This window comes from Petromyzon marinus, chromosome 51 (genome assembly GCF_048934315.1).
Source record: "Petromyzon marinus isolate PM22_M1 ecotype Great Lakes invasive population chromosome 51, UKy_Petmar_22M1.pri1.0, whole genome shotgun sequence".
NCBI lineage: Eukaryota > Metazoa > Chordata > Hyperoartia > Petromyzontiformes > Petromyzontidae > Petromyzon > Petromyzon marinus.
The window spans coordinates 14,379,551-14,399,394 of record NC_133717.1 but is presented as its reverse complement, the minus strand read 5'-3'; the positions used below and the strand labels follow the sequence as shown (position 1 = coordinate 14,399,394).

The window sequence follows — 19,844 nt, the reverse complement described above, 5'->3', positions numbered from 1 at the left end:
CCGTGGTGATTTACAGCCAACATTAGTTGAGCGTGAACAATTAGAGACAAGGTGAAACATAACATATAAAAAAATTGGTTAAAAATATTTTTCTTTCATTTTTTATGATAGAATATAGTATTGTCATCAGTATGACATAAGTATACCAAGTTTGCAGTCAATACCACATTGGGAAGTGGGTTAAAATTTAGTTACAAGATTTGAGGATACAACAACAACAGACAGAGTGAGTTAATAGAAAGCGTGTAATAACCTATCTCGAATTACTCCGAGACATGATTTGGCAAACAAAGATTACATCATATTGTATTGTTTCTACTTAACAATGCTTCCTCATAGCTGTTACTATAAACTGTGGCAGTGCTTTCAATCTGTGCTTATACATTCAAACTGTATTGTATTGAGGGTATTTTGACTTCTTCTAGGATCTTTGGTCAGCTTGGAATAGTACGCCTTATGGCCTCTGGAGCTGGCTCTTGTGGACGCACCCTTCTGCCAGCAGTGGTGTGATCAAGAATTAGTAGGGCTACACCCTTCCAGTTTTATGTGTAATGGCATTGCAAAAAGGTGAATAATCAGTGTGGTGGACATGAGTTGAAGGCACACGCCCAGTCGCGCAGTGCTACTCGCAGGAGCCATACCTTCCTCCAGGGTGTTTGAGAGCCAGAAGTCAATGCGGTTCTGGGATACGGGGTCCATGGCACAGCTCAGGAAGGAAATGAGAATGTCGGACGACAGCACAGAGGCCATTTGTGCTGGGAACTGTGGAACGAGCCGTCACACGATCATCAAGAGAAGATAAAATGCCTCCACAAACCAATAGCAAGAGGTAGTAATTATAACATACATCTTCTCCGTTTCAAGGATACAAATATTTTTTTACAAAGGAGAAGCGGTGGCAAAGTGGTTAGCACACTGTTTTATGAACCCGTCGACCTGAGTTTGTTTCACGGTCAAAGTTAGCATCGGTGGCGAGAGAAGGCTGACTCATACATGCCCCTCCCTATTCACTAACCCACACTGACCTGCGTGGTGAGGTAAAGCCAAACAAAGCAGATGAGCAAGACAGCGTTAAGATCTTTAATTCGGCAGTGCATTGACAAAGGGGGCAAAAACATATTTCTGTAGATTATGGAAATTTAAAGTCAGTCAAACGTGACTTGATTAGGAATTTCCTAAGGTAGTGCTTTCTGAAATGGAAACCCTTCATCAGTGGTGGAAATTCCAGATTGTTTTGGGCAGGAGCAAGTCTCCCCATAGAGACAACCAACCACCAATGAATGGACAAAGTAATCAAGTTTGGCAAATGCTCCTCAACCGATCACCTAAGACTTCACAAAAAAAATTGTTTTAACTGTAACTTAGCCTACATTTGTGCAGAATAAATAACTCAAAGATGAGAACACCCTAATTGAGTCAAAAATGTGGTAAATATAACCTGTGAGTATATCAGGTTAAGGCTTGACATACTTGAAATAATGCAGAAGTGAAAATGTCAGTATTTTAACTTCTGGATAATTTCAAACATGTGACTTTGCAGTTTAAGGGAGTTCCAGAAAGTATTTTACCCTGCAAAAATGCCAACAGCAGATCTGTAATAGAGGGTCATAATCAACCTTGATCAACCCACAGCATCCCCTCGCTGCCACCATATCTCATGATCCTGTAATGTAAGGATCTACCTAGCACCATCACACAAACCAAATTAATTGCTTCATCTCCTTGGTGGATGTTAGCTCAGAAGCGTTCCACCCCTTGGTGCTAATCCATCGTTATTTTTGACCATCAGCCCAACCCAAGCCCACTTTATTTTCTCAACGTTGTAATACAATGGGAGAAAATAAGTAAATAAACTGTCGTTTTCTATAGGTGCTGACCTCCAGATTGTGAATGTTGTTGAGAAGGTCCGGCAGGGTCCTGATGAGCAGACATGATGTTGGGGCGTTATCTGCACTTGTGCCGTCATCCATCTGGTATCTGTTGGTGCTGGTGAGCTCTGAGCTGGCCAAGTCAGGGATGGCTCCGGTGCGAGTACGTTTCCTCCCCACAGCCTGCTAAGCACAGGGTCAACAAATCAAGGTAAACGCCGCTCATCCCACTTTCCCTCCTCAGATATGACAAAGAAGAGCAGCCACGATTACGCACCTCCGATTAGCAGTAGGCTACATACTAAAGAAGTTGAACATACATACATACATATACGAGAGCAACCACGAGCAGGGCATTAGTATCTACAACATGGTAACGAGATAATGGGTTCATCATGAAGGATTAGCTCCTTGATCAAATGAGGCAAGGTAATTATCTCAACCTAATCACCAAATATTGCAGACAAAAACAGAGCATTGCTAATCAAACGCGTTAAACCACAGAAGTCAGCAGAAGCCTGGACTCTTAAAACAGTTCCAAGAAAAAGCCAGAAGCTTGGGTAGTCGCAGAGTGCAATGTGGTATGAAAGCAACAAAAGGTCACCTTTTGAGCGGGCGGACTGGAGTACAGCCCAGCTGTCGGGAAGTCAGTGTGTGTGGCTGTCGTTTTGTTTTTGTTCTGCACTAGCTTAAGGCTTGCGATCCAGTTTTTGTCTTCACTACGGAAATATTTCTGCCAATAAATAAAACAGAGAGCAAAGTCAAACAACAGCATCAAAGCATTGGGTGGTGCTTATGTCTATTGGCATTCCTGAGCCAGCAGTAAATATAACACATTGCTAAGTAAGAGGTGCGTTTCTTTACGAGACAATTGCAGGTGATTTTATGAAAACGTGTTACTTCAGAATCAGAATATGCATTTATACTGGAAGAATCCATTGAGCTATAAAGCTTGTTATTTTCACATATGTCCAGTAGGGGCGGGTTACAACAACAAACAGTACAAAAATATGATAGTAGTGCAAAGTACAAGAAAGGTAAACACATCACCCAAACACATACAAATAAAAAGAAACCATCCCCATCCTACCAGGCAAAGCCCACTGAGGTATGAACTTATTTTTCAGAAGCGACCTGGCCACAAATGATAGCTCAACAAAGTAGCCCATCATTTGGACATTTATAGCACCAAAATTATCTAATACTTAGTTTGTCCCACCATAATGGTATAATGTGTTTAGTTGATTCCTGACCGGCATTTGAACTTTCAACCTTCATAATGTCCCCTCAGTATGCGATAACTGACACAATGGGCGGAGGTATGAATTTGTAAAGATGCCCGACACATGTGGTTTTTTCATTACTAAGAGCCTTTATTCGGACACAACAATATTCCTAGGCCCGGACTTCGGTTCTTGAGGCAAGAACTTCATCTACTCTCCAAGCGTCCCCTCCCGCTGCGCTATCCCCTTTTATATTCCCTGAGCCCCCTTTCTGGAAGCTTCCTTCGCCCCATTTCCCTCAGCCAATCGCCGTCCTCCTTCTCCAATGGTTGTCAACCGTCTCCCCTACAGGCAACCCTCGTTTCCTACCTTCCACGTTTGAATTTATCCTCAAATCCCTTTGAATCGCTTATCCTAACCGATCGTCTTTGAGGCCTCCTTGCACCAATCAGAGGCCTTGATTGACTTCCTGACTGTTCGTTTGCATATACAGTACTCCCTGTCAGGTAAGTGATCTGTTGCCTCGGTCATTATAAATTGTAACAGTCCCGCAAGTAGACATTACACATGTAGTGCAGGAATCACACTGGCAATGCCATGTGACTTGGATCAGACTGCTAAACCCACTCATCTGTCTGGCATAGATAAATGTAGTCCTGATGCACATCACATTTGCCTCCGACACATACTATAGCCGAACAGCATAAGGTACGGCTGGGAGTTGATGCTGGCGCAAGGAATTAAAGTATTATCTGGTCTCGTATGTACGTTGACATACCCTGCTGCGAGTTGGCAGTGAGAGGGACATGAGCGTGGGACAGTAGGCCTTGAATAAAGACAAGAGGCCCATGAAGTGAGGAGCCGGAGAGTCTTTCAAGCCCTGGAAGACAACAAGAGCACAAATGATTGAGAAAAAATAAGATTAAGCTTTTTTTTACCACTAAATTGTCTTCATGCTGAAAACAAGCGTTGGGGCGATGTTCATCTCCACTGGTTGAGGGTGTCTTTCAATGACTGCTGTTGATTTGCTGCAAAGTACTAATTTTATGAACCCCTGAGATTATATCACAGTTTAACATTCGTTTCACAGCAGATGGCTCTTTAGTTATTTTTTAAAAATAGAAGCCATTATGCAACTTTAATGGGAATTAAACCTTTGGCCCTGTGCTAAAAGGCAATGGTACATGTAATGTTAATGTAACCTCTACTAAGCTGAATTGTTATAATGCTTAGGTGTGAGTGCTCAGCAGTGCTTACCAGTTTTGTGTGGATGGACAGGAGCAACTGAACACGAAAGAGTTTAACTAAAAAGCACATGGGAACAAATGGAACATCAAATTAATGGTACAGCTTTAAGCAACCACTGGTGTAGTGTTTATCAGAATGACCACTTATTCATTAGTTGGCAGTTTAAAGGAACACACAATCAAAAAGACAAATTCCTCTTATCATGCAGATACATGAGTTCTCAGCTGTCTGATAGAAACTTGAAACTTAGTGAGAAAAAGACCAATGGTATTTGGGGGTCACTAGAGTTGGAGAATTCTAGTGATGTCCCACAGTGCGATTTTTACATTTGGCAGGTAGTTACATCAGTTAAGTGGTGCTCCTGAAGGTGACAGCCACTTAATTTTCTTCATTAATGACACTTAAAATGTGTCGGACAGGACTGCCTCCTACAAATCTTTGAAATAAGAGCTGTTTGTTTTGGGTCGAAACCTCCCTTTAAGCTCACTCACCATCTTCTCTGCGTGTCAGCAGGTACAGTAGGTGACATGCATAGGAGCTCTGAAAGCACAAAAACCAGAGCAATGAATGATTCAAAATCAATTTAACAGTAGTAGGCTTTCACGACCAACATAATTCATAATAGAGGTTTTTGTGTTAGATCGTATAAATATATCGTTAAACCCGCCACCTCCCAACACTGCCAATTAGTAAGGTTTGTCACGTAAACAAAACATGCCAAATCGTTACTAGTACAGCACATCGGTGTGTTGGAAAGTAAACCCACAACATTTACAATTCGCGTACAACGTTTCAACAGTAATTACAACCAGCATCATCAGATGACAGCCAGAGCTCTGGAGAAATCCTGTTTCGGAAAATACCACATGATCCGTAACATTTTTAGAAAACGAAACATATTTAGGTGTTATAACAAAAAACCCTCTATTATGGATACATAATTATTAAATTCATACTTGATGTGAAGAGAGATCAAAATATTAAACCTTATAGGACAGAATAAATGTCTTACTTACATCAATGGAAATGTTATATTTGCATTCATAAGAAGAGTTGGACTGCGATTCATAATTGCTTTATTTTTAGGTGAGAGCATGTAGGTATAATGCCAATGTTCAACTATAACCCACCACCTGGGAAAGTCAGTCAAATAAAGTTGTTATTAGCAAAACCGAAGTAATGAAAGGCAAACAAAATTAACAATCTCAAAATGTTTGCTTACCTTTCAACATTCCGGTTTTGCTAAAAAAAAGAAAATTAGCATACTTTGCCCACGTGACAACTTTGATTGGCTTTGTTGGGTGGCCGAGGGTTGTAGTCACAAATTGGCATTATACCTGCTCGCTAACCCAAAAGAAACCAATTATGAATGTTAATATTGGTCAAGAAAGCCTACAGATGAAAAAAAGATGCTCTGCGCTTGGCTTCCTCACCAGCTTCTCGTATCGCACGTAGTTGAATATCATCCCATAAAGGAGGTGCAGTGTCTCCTTCTCCTCAATCAGGTCAAACACCATGACCAGCCACCGCAGTAGCCATGCCTAGAAAAGGGCACAAATACAAAGATCCCCCGTGTGTAGCCTTAACAGACTGTTGGATAAAGTGCTGTTAGCGAGCAAATATGAAGGCCAGCACCGCACACAAGGGGGTGGATGGCTAGCACCTTGCCCGGCTGACTATGTTTAACTAGTGGCGATGTTTACACAATGCACCAGGTACTCATTTGAGGCCGAGTAGACCTAAGGGAGGCCCAGTACCGGTTAAGATAATCGTCACAGGTGTTGGCTGCGAGCGGAAATCGAACTTGGGTCGCCGGGGTTCGCAGCGCAGCGTGCTAACCACTCCACTACCGCTCCCCACACACACGCAGTTACGCGCACCCTCCAGCACACTCTCTACACCAAAGTTGAACGTGAACACCACACTAATGCACAGTTTTACTTACTAGACGATTATTATTTTTTAAACAGTAGTTTACTCAAATACAAGTTATGTGAAAAAAAAACAACCAGATGAAAAAATACGTAAATCGTCAATAATAAAACCTATGCTAGCAATGACTAAAATAGTAAAAAAGCCGACCTCGTTTGCAATGTATGAAATAATTTAATGTATGGAGTGAAAACAATTCAAATCTGAGACACAAAGCTGTTTGCCACCTTTTTTGAGTGACACTCTGTGTTCGCTCAAAAAAAGTGTCCCTACTGCCCGGCCCTTGCATCCACAAGTGCTTTTCCATGTCTTGGGAATGTGCGGAGCACAAAGCCGTGACCCCATGACTTCAACATAATTAGCATATGAGGCACGAACTAAGCCACGCAATTTCTACTTCAACATTTCATGTGCGTACGCTTTCCAGGTGTTGGCACTTCACAAATTTGGCGCCAATTCTCGCGGTGATAAATTCAGTATTTTAATTGTACCTAATTGTGTGCATTTAAAGCAATTAAATTCTCAACATTAGACATCCACTCCTCTAGATTTAAAGCTTTCGTGACTGCTAGGATCCATACTCTTTGGTTCTATTGGGTAAAGTCACGTAGGTGAAAATAAAATAACAAAAAATCGCGACGTTTCGGCCACAACACAAGCGGCCTTCATCAGGTGAAGGGACGAGACTGTCTGGAGGACAGCGCTGGAGTGGAAGAAGCCACGCTTAGATCACGACCTTTAAGCTGTGTGAGAAAAAAAAAAGACCACGTGCCTTGACAAAGGAATTAGCATATAATTTAGCATTGAAATAGCTAAGTTAAAGTATACATATCCGCAGAGGTACACCTTGACAAAGGAATTTGCGCTGCTTGACAAAGGAATTCGCATATAATTTGGCATTGAAATGGCTCATTGAAATAGCTAAGTTAAAGTATACACATCCGCAGAGGTACCCCTTGACAAAGGTCCGATGTCTGAGCGTGGTTGTGTTTCGCTAAATTCTCCTGTTTGATGAGTACTAGGTGCCTCGGTGAATGTATATGCTCTAACTTTAACATAGCTATTTCTGTGACCAGTTACAAGCTAATCACTCAGCTATTTCAATGCTAAATTCGATGCTAATTCCTTTGTCAAGAGGTACCTCTGCGGATGTGTATACTTTAACTTAGCTATTTCAATGAACCATTTCAATGCTAAATTATATGCTAATTCCTTTGTCAAGGCACGTGGTCTTTTTTTTTCTCACACAGCTTAAAGGTCGTGATCTAAGCGTGGCTTCTTCCACTCCAGCGCTGTCCTCCAGACAGTCTCGTCCCTTCACCTGATGAAGGCCGCTTGTGTTGTGGCCGAAACGTCGTGATTTTTTGTTATTTTATTTTCACCTACGTGACTTTACCCAATAGAACCAAAGAGTATCCACTCCTCTTTTGAAATGTAGAGAAAAGATGCAAAGTTGTATAAAAAATAATATATGCAACTTGCTATATTAATAGCACACGTTCTTGCTCAAGTAGAAATATAGTCAATGAGGATATTGCTGCCTGAATTTAATTGATTTATTTTTATATTTTCTTTACCTACATGACTTTACCGAAAGAACCAAGAGTATGGATCCTTGCAGTCACAAAAACTTCAAATCTAGAATCAAATCTAGAAAGTTTACTGTGTTGTTAGGAAAATAATACCAATAATATTCAGCTTTATTTTATGGTTATGTCACTCTCTGGGAAGTAGTTGAGAACTTAGAGAGAGTACTCTATTAGGGAACACACCTGCACGTTGTTTGTGGAGCTTAATGTGCACATCCATGAGATGATAATGGCTGGAGTGCTGCCCAAAACCACGGATGACGGGATAAGACATTTCACCATCTTTAATTTCACTGCAAGACCTAAAAAAAACACAAACGGTACATATAAATTAATCACATTCAACGCACTTTAACGGCCATCCAATTGTTTCCTGAGACACATTACTGAAACAATCGAAGGCGGCAATGCAGAGCAGTACAATCAAGAATTGAGAAGAGATGTCGTTGCCTTTGCTGGATAACGTTTCAGACGACAATTCGCTCTCTCCCTCTGTGTAGTCACAATAAAACAGGTTCCATAACACAGTAAAAAGAAAAGAGGATGCATATATTACTGGCAGAGTTAAAGATCTAACACAGGGGGTACCCGCTCTTATGACAACACATTCTTGAAAACCCTGACGTAAATTGGATTGTCGTAAATCGGACGCGATTTTCCCATAGACAGTAGAAAGAGTAGAAACATCACTTTCCGATGTTTTTTTCTTTCATCAGCCGTACTTAGCAGGGTTTAAAAAGTAAAAATCCACAAATAATATAGCCAAATCACACAGGAAGTCATGTTGGAAGATGCAACGCAAATCAAGTTGCTGCAGTTGTAAATTGATCAGTGGTGGCATATATACATGTCGTAACTGTGGATCGTCATAAATCGGACCGCCGTAAACTATTGGGCCATCGCAAACCGGACCCAGCGTTATACAACAAAAACATCCATTTTAAGAGCATTAGTGCACAGCCGATTTAGGAAACATCAGTTGCGTGAATTGTTTTTCGTGACTTTAGACTGCAAATGCTATTAATATTGAAATGGATTGGGAAAAACTCTTGGGGGTCAGCTCGAATGCACTTTTAGACAGAAACACCATTTACCTCCAGACATTGAGCACCACTCTTTCGCCAGCTCATGGCCTTAATTCAGCGTGAGGCACCAAAAATATGGGTGCTCAGTGGCTAAACACCCTTAAGCAGGTAGATTCAAGCAAGAAAGGACAAGTCCAAAAATTCCAGTGTTTCCATGCACAAACGAGAAATGGTGAGACACGTGAAAACAAGTCACGTGGTGCGTATGCAGACTGAGAAGCCCTGTGCAACGAATAAAATGTTGTAGACGGCCTTCTGTGGGTGCCACCACTCACTGAATTTTGAAGAAAGGGCCATGATGAGCAGCTCCTGCAGATCGTGAGGATCCAGGCCATGCCGTCTTGCTGCAGCTTCCACAATGGTGAGATGGAAATTTTGCAGCACCCGGTTCTTATCTTCAGGTTCTGGACAAGGGCAGCACATTGGCAAGCTGTGGCAGTCACAACCGTCCCTTCCCTTCTCAGTTTATTTTCCGCTTCTTTCCGTTACTAATACTGAGTGGCTATTCGGGCTGTATCAATGCATTAATGGATTAACATAAATTATGAAGCTTACGATACATCGGTCGACTTGCACACCAATGTTTGATTACTATATGTTGAACATAAATCGAATCATTGCCTAATAATGTATTGAATCAGAATAGGGTGAATTGATAGACCCCTATCGAATAAACCAAGTCAGAAGTCTGGCCACTAAGGAAGTCTGCATTAAATTGAGCAATTCCACAGCTCCTCAGCACAGTGAAAGTAATAAATAGTGGCATATACACCACTGTCAAAAGAGCAAAACACAAAACTCAAATATCCAACAATGTTGCTTAAATGCTGTAATAAACTTAGAAAAACTCCACAAATGAGTAAATCTACCAAAAAAAATATGATTGCTAACTTAAAGATGAACCATCGCTAAGCTTCCACCAATGAACCCCCACACCTGCGATTTAAAGAGCAATATACAGTAGACTCTCGATTATTCACGTGCGGTTTATCCGATTTGCGGATTAACCGCGCATCTGAGAATTTGACATAAATTAATAACTAGTGGATTTGCCCTTCAGCACAAATAAAAAACATCGATAAACCATTATACATTGTTATTCTTGTAAATGTGAATTACAAGTAACGTGCTTAAACCGAACAAATGTGTTGCTCCGGTTAATCGAAAACTCACGTGATCACCTCTACAGTACAGTAGTTGCACATATTTACAAGTGGGTGTAGTTTAATGTTGGTTGGCATGGCTCTGCTGCTGTCACTGAGCATGCGCATCAATCGGTCGATTATTTACTGCAAACCTTAACTGAAACGTAATTTATACCTATACTAGTGGGTTTTGGCATTGAGATAGACGGCAAATGGATACTTTTGGATTATCCGCGGCCGTCCTCCCTGTAATTAGCGCCGATAATCGAGTCAAATGTAGACATGAAAAGTGGCACAAAGGGGAGGGAAAGATTTGATTATGCGAGGGCTCACCTTTTAAATAAGCAAACGCTTCCTCTAGCTGCGACATCTGAGCTTTCGTTCGTTATTCTCGAAGCACCTTCTTCCCACTTACTGGTGCACTCCTTGCAAAACACCCTGCTTGTACAAAAAAAAACACATTACTCTTCCCAACATGAGGTGCGGTTGTATTTGGATGCCATATACTGTAAACTGAAATGTTATTGTATAGTACACAACCCCAAAGTCTCCCGTGAGTACGAAATGTGTGTGAATTATGTCCTGGCACGTATATTAGGGATGCCTAAGCATGAGTTTGTTGTGGTCAAAGCGCCATATTCGGACCACCGCTGGAAAAGTGAAATCAACTCCGGCAACAGTAACGATAACATCGTATGACAAATAAGAAGTGTTTTACCCTTTCTGGCAATAAAACAGGGGTTAAGTTGTTCAAACGCCAAAAAGATACCCTTTTTGCAAGGAATTAAGCCTGCATTAAGCACATACAGTACTTGTGGTGAACATGCAAATAAACATGCTCTGATAATATATGCATTCTTTGAAACTGATTGGCCTATACTAAAGACGGTAGTAGTAATGATGATGGTGTATAGTCGTTTGTGTGGTGATGAGGAGTGGTAGTGATGTTGCAATGTGTATTGATGAGGTGTATTGTAAGTATTCTAGTGATGAGGTGAGTGGCAGTGATGCGATGTGTGTACAGTAGTAGTCAGTGATGACCGCGCTGCGGTACGACGAACCTGGCGACCCGAGTTCGATTCTCGCTCACGACCAACACCGGTGACGATTATCCGAACAGCTCCTGGGGCTTCCCCTCGGTCGACTCGGCCTCAAATGAGTACCTGGTGCGATGTGTAAACATCGCCACTGGTGAAGACAAAGACGGCCGGGCGTTGGTGCTTACCACCCACGCGTGCCGGCCTTCGTGGGTGTTCGCCCAACAGCACTTGCCTCGAGAAAGTCTGTTCAGGCTATACGGGGGGGGGGGGGTGTCTGTCTCTTGCACGGTTGTAGTAGTTAGTAGAACTAATGATGTGTGGTGGTCGCAATGATGTTGCTGATGGTGACGAGCTGGCGGCACCTCGCTGGAACCGCCGAGCGCCCAACCGCCGTTTTCGCGCTCAAACTCACGCCTTCCTCGCAGCCGATTGGTCGAGCCGAGGTGGTTCCTCTGTACGTCACTTCCGGTGGGGGGGGGTTGATCAGGTCCTACCCCTCCTGCTCACCCTCCTCCTACCCCCCGCCCCTTCCATCCCCGCTACTCCACTAAGGTGGCGAGCGATTGGCCGGCGAGCCGCACCAATCGGCTTGCGGATTCCACAGTGTTTGGCACATTATGGGGGGACGGCTGGTGGTGCATCTACCGGTCATCTCAGTCAGCCAACCCTTGGCACCTGCTGTGTCTGCCCCGAGACCTCCTGCACCTAGCCTGGCACAGTAGGGGGTACAGCTGGTGGTACATCTACCGGTCATCTCGGTCAGCTAATCCGTGGCACCTGCTGTGTCTGCCCCGAGACCTCCTGCACCTAGCCTGGCACAGTAGGGGGTACAGCTGGTGGTACATCTTCCGGTCATCTCAGTCAGCCAACCCGTGGCACCTGCTGTGTCTGCCCCGAGACCTCCTGCACCTAGCGTGGCACAGTAGGGGGTACAGCTGGTGGTACATCTACCGGTCATCTCAGTCAGCCAACCCTTGGCACCTGCTGGGTCTGTCCCGAGACCTGTCAGCAGCGAGCCTTTGACATTCCACGCGGCCTCAAAGTGCACCTAGCCTGGCACAGGCGCCGTGGGACGTCAGCGCCACTTAGTGACGAATAGCGCGAGGTTATTGGCAGCAAGCGGGGAGTGAACAAACGTCGGAGGAAGCGGCGGCGGCGGCGTGGGGGGGGGTTATTTTGGCGACAAAAGCTCGCGTAGTCCTGGCAGCGCGCACTACAAAGCCCGCCGCTGCAAATCGGCGGCCGAGTCGGAATAACCACAAGCAACGAAAGAAGAAAACAAACTGAAGAGGATAAAAACACACACAAAATACGTGACTTGGAACGAAACGCAGTCGACGCGAAAATAAAAAATATATATTTGAAAAAATTCTGCAGTGGGTAAATGTGCAGCAGCGATTGTAGAGGTCGGGGACACATGTCTCGTCACTTGTCTCCGTTGTGTGGAATTGGAGGGTCCGGCTCCCTGACGGCCTGCCTACACGTGCTGTCGGTCGCTTCTCGTGGCGTCTTTGACCCAAATAGCGTATCAAGTAAACACGCAACCTTGGACCAACGGTTCACCACCACTCACAACAACAAGCCAATGTTGACCCGACTTTGGGTTGTTACTGGGTTGCATACTTGGGCCCGAAAGTGGCCTAATATTTATGTCACATCTGTATCTCTCATCTCCACACCTGTCAACCCATAAGGTTTACCCGTATTCCTGTACAGGGAAATTGCGTTTTCAGGTTCATGCGGCGCACAGCCGTTTAAATACGGGCAAAACATTTTTTTTATATCTCTGTGTGATGGAACTTTGTCGGATGCACGTTGAGATTTATAAGGAATCGGGGTGACTAATGAGGTCTGAATTGGTCTGTAATAAGGTAGGCACTGATAAGGGGTTGACAGCGATGCATCTCATTACATTTTGTCTATAATTTATATAATCTGGTTAAATCTCTCTTCCGTCATCTCGCCACCAAAAAAGTAGCTCTGCTACGGACACCAATCGGTCAGCACAATTTGCCTGAAACCGCGCCTTTTCTTCTTTAAGAAGGGGCGATGCCTGAAACATTTTTTGACATTGTTTCTTCAAGGTCCATTTCCCTAAAAACGTTGCCTTAAATTGTTCCTTGAAGAGCCTTTCGCTCAAACTTAATCTGAAACGATGTGCATACCTTTCAACCCATAAGGTTGACCCCGTATTCTTATACAGGGATATTGAGTTTTTGGGTCCATACGGCGTAAGCCGTTTCAATACGGGCATATGTTTTTTCGTTTATTTGTGTTTCTCCCTTGTGATGGGACTTTGTAGGATGAACGTTGAGATTTATAAGGGCACGGGGTGACTAATGATGTCTGAATTGGTCTGTAATAAGGGGTTGACAGGTATGGATGTGCGATGTAGAAGCGCCATGGCCACTTTCATTGTTCCTTGGAGAAGGGTAATTCTCCCCAAACATCACCTCACACGTATTGCTCTTTCAAGGCCCATTTCCCGAAACGTTGCCTTAAATCATGCGGTATGGATGACCATTCCTGAAACGTTGCTTGAAATGTTTTTTGTTTGTTAAGAAGAGTCAATACCTGAAACGTCGTTTTAAATCTTTCCTTGAAGGGCCGTTGAGCCAAACATCGCCTTAAATGTGTGCTATGAAGGGCCATTTCCCGAAACGTCGGTTTCAGTTATGTCCTATGAAACAGGGCCGCTGCCCGAAACGTCGCCATACATTTTTGTTCTTGAAGGGCCATTGCCCAAGCATCGCCTTAAATTGTGTGCAATGAAGGTCATTGCCCAAAACGTCGCTTTCAATTGTTCCTTGCAGGGTCTTTGTCACAAACCTCATCTTAAATTAGTGCTGTGAAGAAGGCCCACTGCCTGAAACGTCAGCGGCTGATATAAAACCCCAAGTCCTCACCTCCCCGACTCCTGGAACACCCCGCCAGCCACCGCACATCCGAAACAAGCCGAGTATCTCTCAATTCAACAGGCTGTGCAATGCACACCTATGCAGACTACGCCTTCCCATTGAATAAAACATTTTAAATAAAAACGGTCTCTTTATTGTCCAGAAATGTTATTTATCGTTTTACCTTTTAATGCTATTCGTTATGCACGTGTAGTAGCTACATGTGTAGCTACTACATGTGTAGCTACTTTTGCTACTAGGATAATCCGGCACTGTACCTGGATCAGCATGTCTGTGCGTGTGTGTTTTAAGACTCAATGACTTTAAAATCAGTCTTTAATCTTCCCCATTAACACAACTGACGTGCTTGCGTCCAGGGATGGCATTCCTTTCCAGCTCAGACCCCGCCTGCTTGCCCTTCGCCACATATTTCACCTCTTGTTGTTGTAACAGCTCTCTCGCTGGTTCAGCTGGATTATTTGTTTCTGCCTGAGGACGATCGCTTATGTTGTGATCGAAACGTCGTGATATATTATTTTTTATACTCGTTGGTTCTTTCGGTAAAGTCACGTAGATGAAAAATAATAATAGTAATGAGAATAATAAAATGAAAATAACTAAATTAAATCACGACGTTTCTGGCGCGACACAAGCGCCCGTCATCAGGTGGGAATGCATGGTCTGCTGCTAATGCAGACTGTTTTAAAAGTATGGATTCTTGCAGTCATGAAAACTTCAAATCTAGAATATTATTTTTTATTTTATTCTTCTACCTACGTGACTTTACCGAAAGAACCAAAGAGTATGGATTCCTACAGTCACAAAAGCTTCAAATCACAAGGCTGGCACGGCCCGGTTTTATTCATTCGGGTTTTAATCGTTTTTTATATAAAACCGGAGCACATGGATCCTGCCCAAATCCGGTTTTATTCGGTTTTATTAAAGTTAAGTCGGGATTCATATTCTTAGCTCTTTCGGTAAAGTCACGTTGAAGGGAAACAATAAAATAATAAAATATATAAAACAATAAAAATTCTCACGACGTTTCGACCATAACACAAACGGTCGTCATCAGGTGTGTCGGTTTGCATTAATTTAATTTATGTGAGAATTTTTATTGTTTTATATATATTTTATTATTTTATTGTTTCCCTTCAACGTGACTTTACCGAAAGAGCTAAGAATATGAATTACTGCAGTCACGAAAGCTTTAAATCAAAAGTCGGGATTTCAGTCGCACGCGTGGCTCAGCCGCCATGCGCCTGAGCCACGCGGTGCGTTCGGCCCTCGCCCAGGCCTTCGTCGTGAGTTCGTCACTCGACGGCAGCGACTATCCCGCGCTCCAGAAGATCGCCATCAAACTGTTCCGCATGGCCACGTCGACTGCCGCCGCTGCGTCTGAGCGAAACTTCTCGACGATGGGATTTATCCATTCCAAGTTGAGGAACAGCCTGGCGCCCGACACAGTCGAGAAGCTCGTCATCAAGTCGAACCTCAACGCGTTCTACGACTACCCCGACGCCCGACGACGGCAACGACAACACCGAGTCCAGCGGCGAGAGCGACGACGAAGACGACGCGGCGGCGGACGACGACGACGAGGAGCAGGATTGAAGTGTGCACGAGACGCCAATAATAAAACCAGGTTTTAATCGGAAAAATCGGATTTAATTCCATTAAACCCAATAACCCGATTTGTCGGGCAAAAAAATCGGGGTTTTCCCACCCTTGTCAAACCAACATTGAGGACAAACAATTAAGCCGGTGTTGTTTAATCATCTGTTAAAATTGTAAAAACAACACAATTTTCTTAGCAGCAGAAAATGACTAAACAGAGAAACAATGAAAGGTTACGAAACTATGCTCAATAACCCTTCAGTCTTCCGACAGATTTACAGTAGCATTGTAAGTGGTTTTCACATTATATAATATTAAGGCACTAGACATTTAAACAAACGAGACGATAATTCTAATAATAAAAAATACATTAATGTAAAAATGTGCAATACACCAGACAATATATACGCACATTTTACTTTTCCTCAGTTAATGATAAGGGACACCTAACCATTAACTTGATACGAACACAATCAGGCTCAGCCCAATTCACTCTTTTAGCATAATGTAGGATTCCTACAAGTAGAAATGTTGACAATGTTTTCAAATTGTTGTACTGTATTTCACATTATTATGGTAATGTGTTTATTTTAGTTTCAGTAGGGATAAGATGACTTATCTGTCAACCCATGCGGGTTACCCGTATCCTTGTACAGGGTAATTGAGTTTTCAGGTCCATACCGCGTACAGCTGTTTCAATACGGGCAAAAAATGTATCTATTTGTGTTTCTCCCTTGTGATGGGACTTTGTAGGATTTACGTTGAGATTTATAAAGGGCACGGGTTGACCAATAATGTCTGAATTGATCTGTAATAAGGTAGGGCACTGATAAGGGGTTGACAGGTATGTGATCACTTCAAAAAATGTGTCTGAACTCTTAAATGGAATTGGTTGCCCAATTCCAAGCAGTAGCCTCCTATAAAATGAGTCTTGGATACGCCCACGCAGGGCTCTTTGTGATTGTGCCGTATAGCTCCTCCACGTGTTGTTCGGTTGTTGAAGATGCTCTCTGCAAGTGGAACGAAGCGCCGGACATCACGCAGAACAGCTCACACAGCACGCAGTATGACTCAAAAACACAGCAGAGAGAGCTACTTTTGTCTTGATTTAAAATAAAATCCATAGTTTAAATTATATGACAGGACATGGCTCTCTGCTGTGTTCTCCGTGGGGTTGTTCCGGCAAGTTTTGGCATGGTGCTCAACGTTTCGCCACAACCGCTGGGAGCAAAAACGTCAAAAATCGTTTTCCGAACAACACAACCCGAAAAAAAACATCGGAGAAGCTACAAGGCGGCACAACCGTGGAAACCCCACGCGGTAACGTGATATGTCTAAGGTTTGTATTATTTACAATCAATACAACTTAATTGCTACGATGATTTAACAAACAAAAAAACCCCGCAACTTTCTATTGCAGGTAGTGTCGTTCGTATGACACTGCAGTCACTCTTCATGACATTCACCGCTGACATTTCTTGAGCATCTACAGATAAGGCAGCGGCGGTATTATGCCGTCTTCCACACGCCACATTCATTTCCATACATTGCAATGAATTTTTCACTTTTCTTTTACATTCTAAAAAAATATGAAATGGACAACAGCTTCTTAAAATTAAATAAAATGGGGGGGGGGAGCGGGAAACGTGGATAGGTTTTCTTTTTGTGTGAAAACCATCATTTAGAAAATTGGCTTGAAAGTGCGATCGACCAATCACAAGCCAATGAGCTCAATCACATTGGCTTCCCAAAGCCAGTGCAAAGCAGTATGACAATGCCGAAATAAAAACGTTCATAGTTTGGGTTTTTGTGTGTGTGATGGAATACTCGATATATGAATCATTAATTTAAAAAATAGCAGGACTTCTCATGATCCTCATTGTGTGAACTGAAGATGAAACTTCATTGCCATCTGTGGTGGCACTGGCTAATTGGTGGGGGGGGGGCCTCGTAATCATTTTTTTTGTGAGTCCCCCCCAATTAAATTAAGTGAGATGACAAGAGAGATGCAGATGAAATAGGTTGGTTTGCTTTACGCCAAGCACCACTACCGATTGCCGCACGGCACGTGAAACGCTCCACCGTCCAGTGTCGATTAGACACCAATTGAAGCGACCTCAGAGTTAGTTCCATGACATTATCTTCTACGGCCACTTTCTCATTTACCGTGCCGCTCGCATCGAGCGGTTTCGTAGGTAAACAACGCGTTCATCAGCTCGTGACAGACTTTTCATCGTCGCCATCGTCATCGTATTATCGTTGGAATGTGAATTGGTAATACATTAAAAAACTTTAAAATTATGCTAAAAAAAATCGCGTAATTTTATTTGTTAAATAACGTTACGTGCTTTTGCACGGTTCATTCTTCCGAGTATCGTGGTTGTTGCTCGGCCTCGTCAGGTCCAGGATAACTCGGTCCTCCACGAGCTTGTGAATGAAAGCTCCTTCCGCCGTGATGTTGTGGGTCGTTGACTGCAAGACAAGGAAGGGCACGGCGATCAACAGCTGCTCACGTGCTTTTCTCGTTCATTCGCTGCAAAGCGGAAACGCTGAACGATCGCTGGGAAGGGAACACGGCCCAGCCGTGGCAGTGGATGTGCTCGTCGCTTGTTGCAGAGGTTTGTGGTTCGATCCGCAGCGGCCGCCCTGGTTAATGCTGCGGGTATGTTAAGCATGAAATAATGTGCCGTCTGCTTCACAGGGGACGTCAAAGACCCTGTGATGTCATTCGCAAGAGTAGGCCATCGTGTGCCAGCGTCACTGGACAAAGTTGTTCAATTTGATATATTACACTGCAGTTGAGTAATTTAGGATTACACATAGCAGCAGGCATCGCCCTCCTGCTGTGAAAACCTTTGCAGGATCCTCGTGAAAAACAGTCAATTTAGGATTACACATAGCAGCGGGCATCGCCCTCCTGCTGTGAAAACCTTTGCAGGATCCTCGTGAAAAACAGTCATACAGACTCAGTGGAACTTTCCTGGGTAAATAAACGGAATAATAGTAATGGTAAATGTGACAAATCACTCTGAAATTAACCAATTGATATAACGTATGGCAAGATCGCCCCCTACCGGTATATTAATGCCAAATCACAGGCAAGATGCTTTGTTCGCTTTGTGCCACACGTCCGGACGAGCTGCTCATAGAGAGTCCCGCACGTAAAAAAGATACGTGCTCTGAGACGTTTGGTTACGTTATGGGCACAATATATATGCGAGTATCATTATTTTTACGTATCACTATGTAATTCTATAATCACGGTGCAGATCGAGCCATTCATGGGACCTCCCTTGCCAGTATCAAAATAAAATAATAGGTTTTACCCTTTCTGGCAATAAAACAGTTGTGTTAAGGGCGGGGCCAAGTGGGGGACATTGATGGGGTGTGGGGCTAAGTTAATCATTCTGTTGTTCTGTTGATGGTGCGGTACGTCCGCTGGGCCACTGCACGGGGGCAGTGGGGAAATTAAGTTAATCATTCTTTTGTTCTGTTGATGGTGTGGTACGTCCGGTGGACCACTGAACGGGGGCAGTGGGAAAATTTGTAAGTTATACAATGCGTTACTGTGTACTACCCTATACTTTAGACTATAAAAATATTAGACTTGTAATATTACACTGTCTTATTCTGTCAACCTTAATGTATGACACACTGCTGTATATTCATTATGCAATTACGATACTATATATTGCCTTATGAATTATGTTAAACATTACGATGCTGTACTATTTATTATTATACTACATGTTATAAACCATACCATTGACTGTGGTGTGAAAGATATCAAGAGGCAGTGCTAGCGAATTTACTGCGGTCTGAAGGTCACCGTAAAATACAATCAATTAAGAACTGAAATGGTTTATAACATCTTTCCAATGGTTACTAAGCCAGAATCCATCTTCTCGGTTGAAATTGTCTCTGTGTTTGTATATGTGGATGGCCTCATGAACGAATCTTTCGTGGTAGCCGGATGGCTTGCAGAGAACCTCCGTCTTGGAGAAGTCAATGTCATGTGAGCCCACTGAATTATAACAGTGATCTGCCACGGACGAGGAGTTAGTCCTACCGTGTTTCAAGTCTGCTTTATGTTCGCGGATGCGGTCCGAGATATGTCGTTTGATTTCTCCAATGTAGTTGCTACCACAGAGGCAACTTAGTTTGTAAACACCCGGGTACTGTATATCTGGAACAGCATCT

The 19,844-nt window shown here is 43.2% G+C and overlaps 2 protein-coding genes across 9 annotated transcripts in view; both read right to left on the bottom strand.

The window, feature by feature from the left end:
* Positions 1 to 11,578, bottom strand: part of CENPI (centromere protein I) — a 31,193-nt gene extending 19,615 nt beyond the window's left edge. Inside the window, exons 1-11 of one of the 2 annotated variants that reach the window (XM_032973568.2) lie at positions 11,152 to 11,578; positions 10,424 to 10,528; positions 9,221 to 9,349; positions 8,044 to 8,162; positions 5,773 to 5,880; positions 4,831 to 4,879; positions 4,349 to 4,395; positions 3,870 to 3,971; positions 2,473 to 2,601; positions 1,878 to 2,054; positions 642 to 762 (exon numbers count right to left, since the gene is read on the bottom strand). In XM_032973568.2, coding sequence (XP_032829459.1) covers positions 642 to 762; positions 1,878 to 2,054; positions 2,473 to 2,601; positions 3,870 to 3,971; positions 4,349 to 4,395; positions 4,831 to 4,879; positions 5,773 to 5,880; positions 8,044 to 8,162; positions 9,221 to 9,349; positions 10,424 to 10,460 — 1,018 coding nt within the window. In that variant the 5' untranslated portion in view covers positions 10,461 to 10,528; positions 11,152 to 11,578. The remainder of the gene's footprint in view (positions 1 to 641; positions 763 to 1,877; positions 2,055 to 2,472; positions 2,602 to 3,869; positions 3,972 to 4,348; positions 4,396 to 4,830; positions 4,880 to 5,772; positions 5,881 to 8,043; positions 8,163 to 9,220; positions 9,350 to 10,423; positions 10,529 to 11,151) is intronic. The other variant, XM_032973569.2, reaches the window with a different exon arrangement.
* A 4,082-nt stretch (positions 11,579 to 15,660) lies between these two features.
* The window catches only part of LOC116953432 (type 2 lactosamine alpha-2,3-sialyltransferase-like), an 83,865-nt gene continuing 79,681 nt past the window's right edge, over positions 15,661 to 19,844 (bottom strand). For all 7 annotated transcript variants that reach the window (XM_076075006.1, XM_076075007.1, XM_032973636.2 and 4 more), the window contains one exon: positions 15,661 to 18,116. In XM_076075006.1, the coding sequence (XP_075931121.1) occupies positions 17,985 to 18,116 (132 nt within the window). In that variant the 3' untranslated portion in view covers positions 15,661 to 17,984. The remainder of the gene's footprint in view (positions 18,117 to 19,844) is intronic.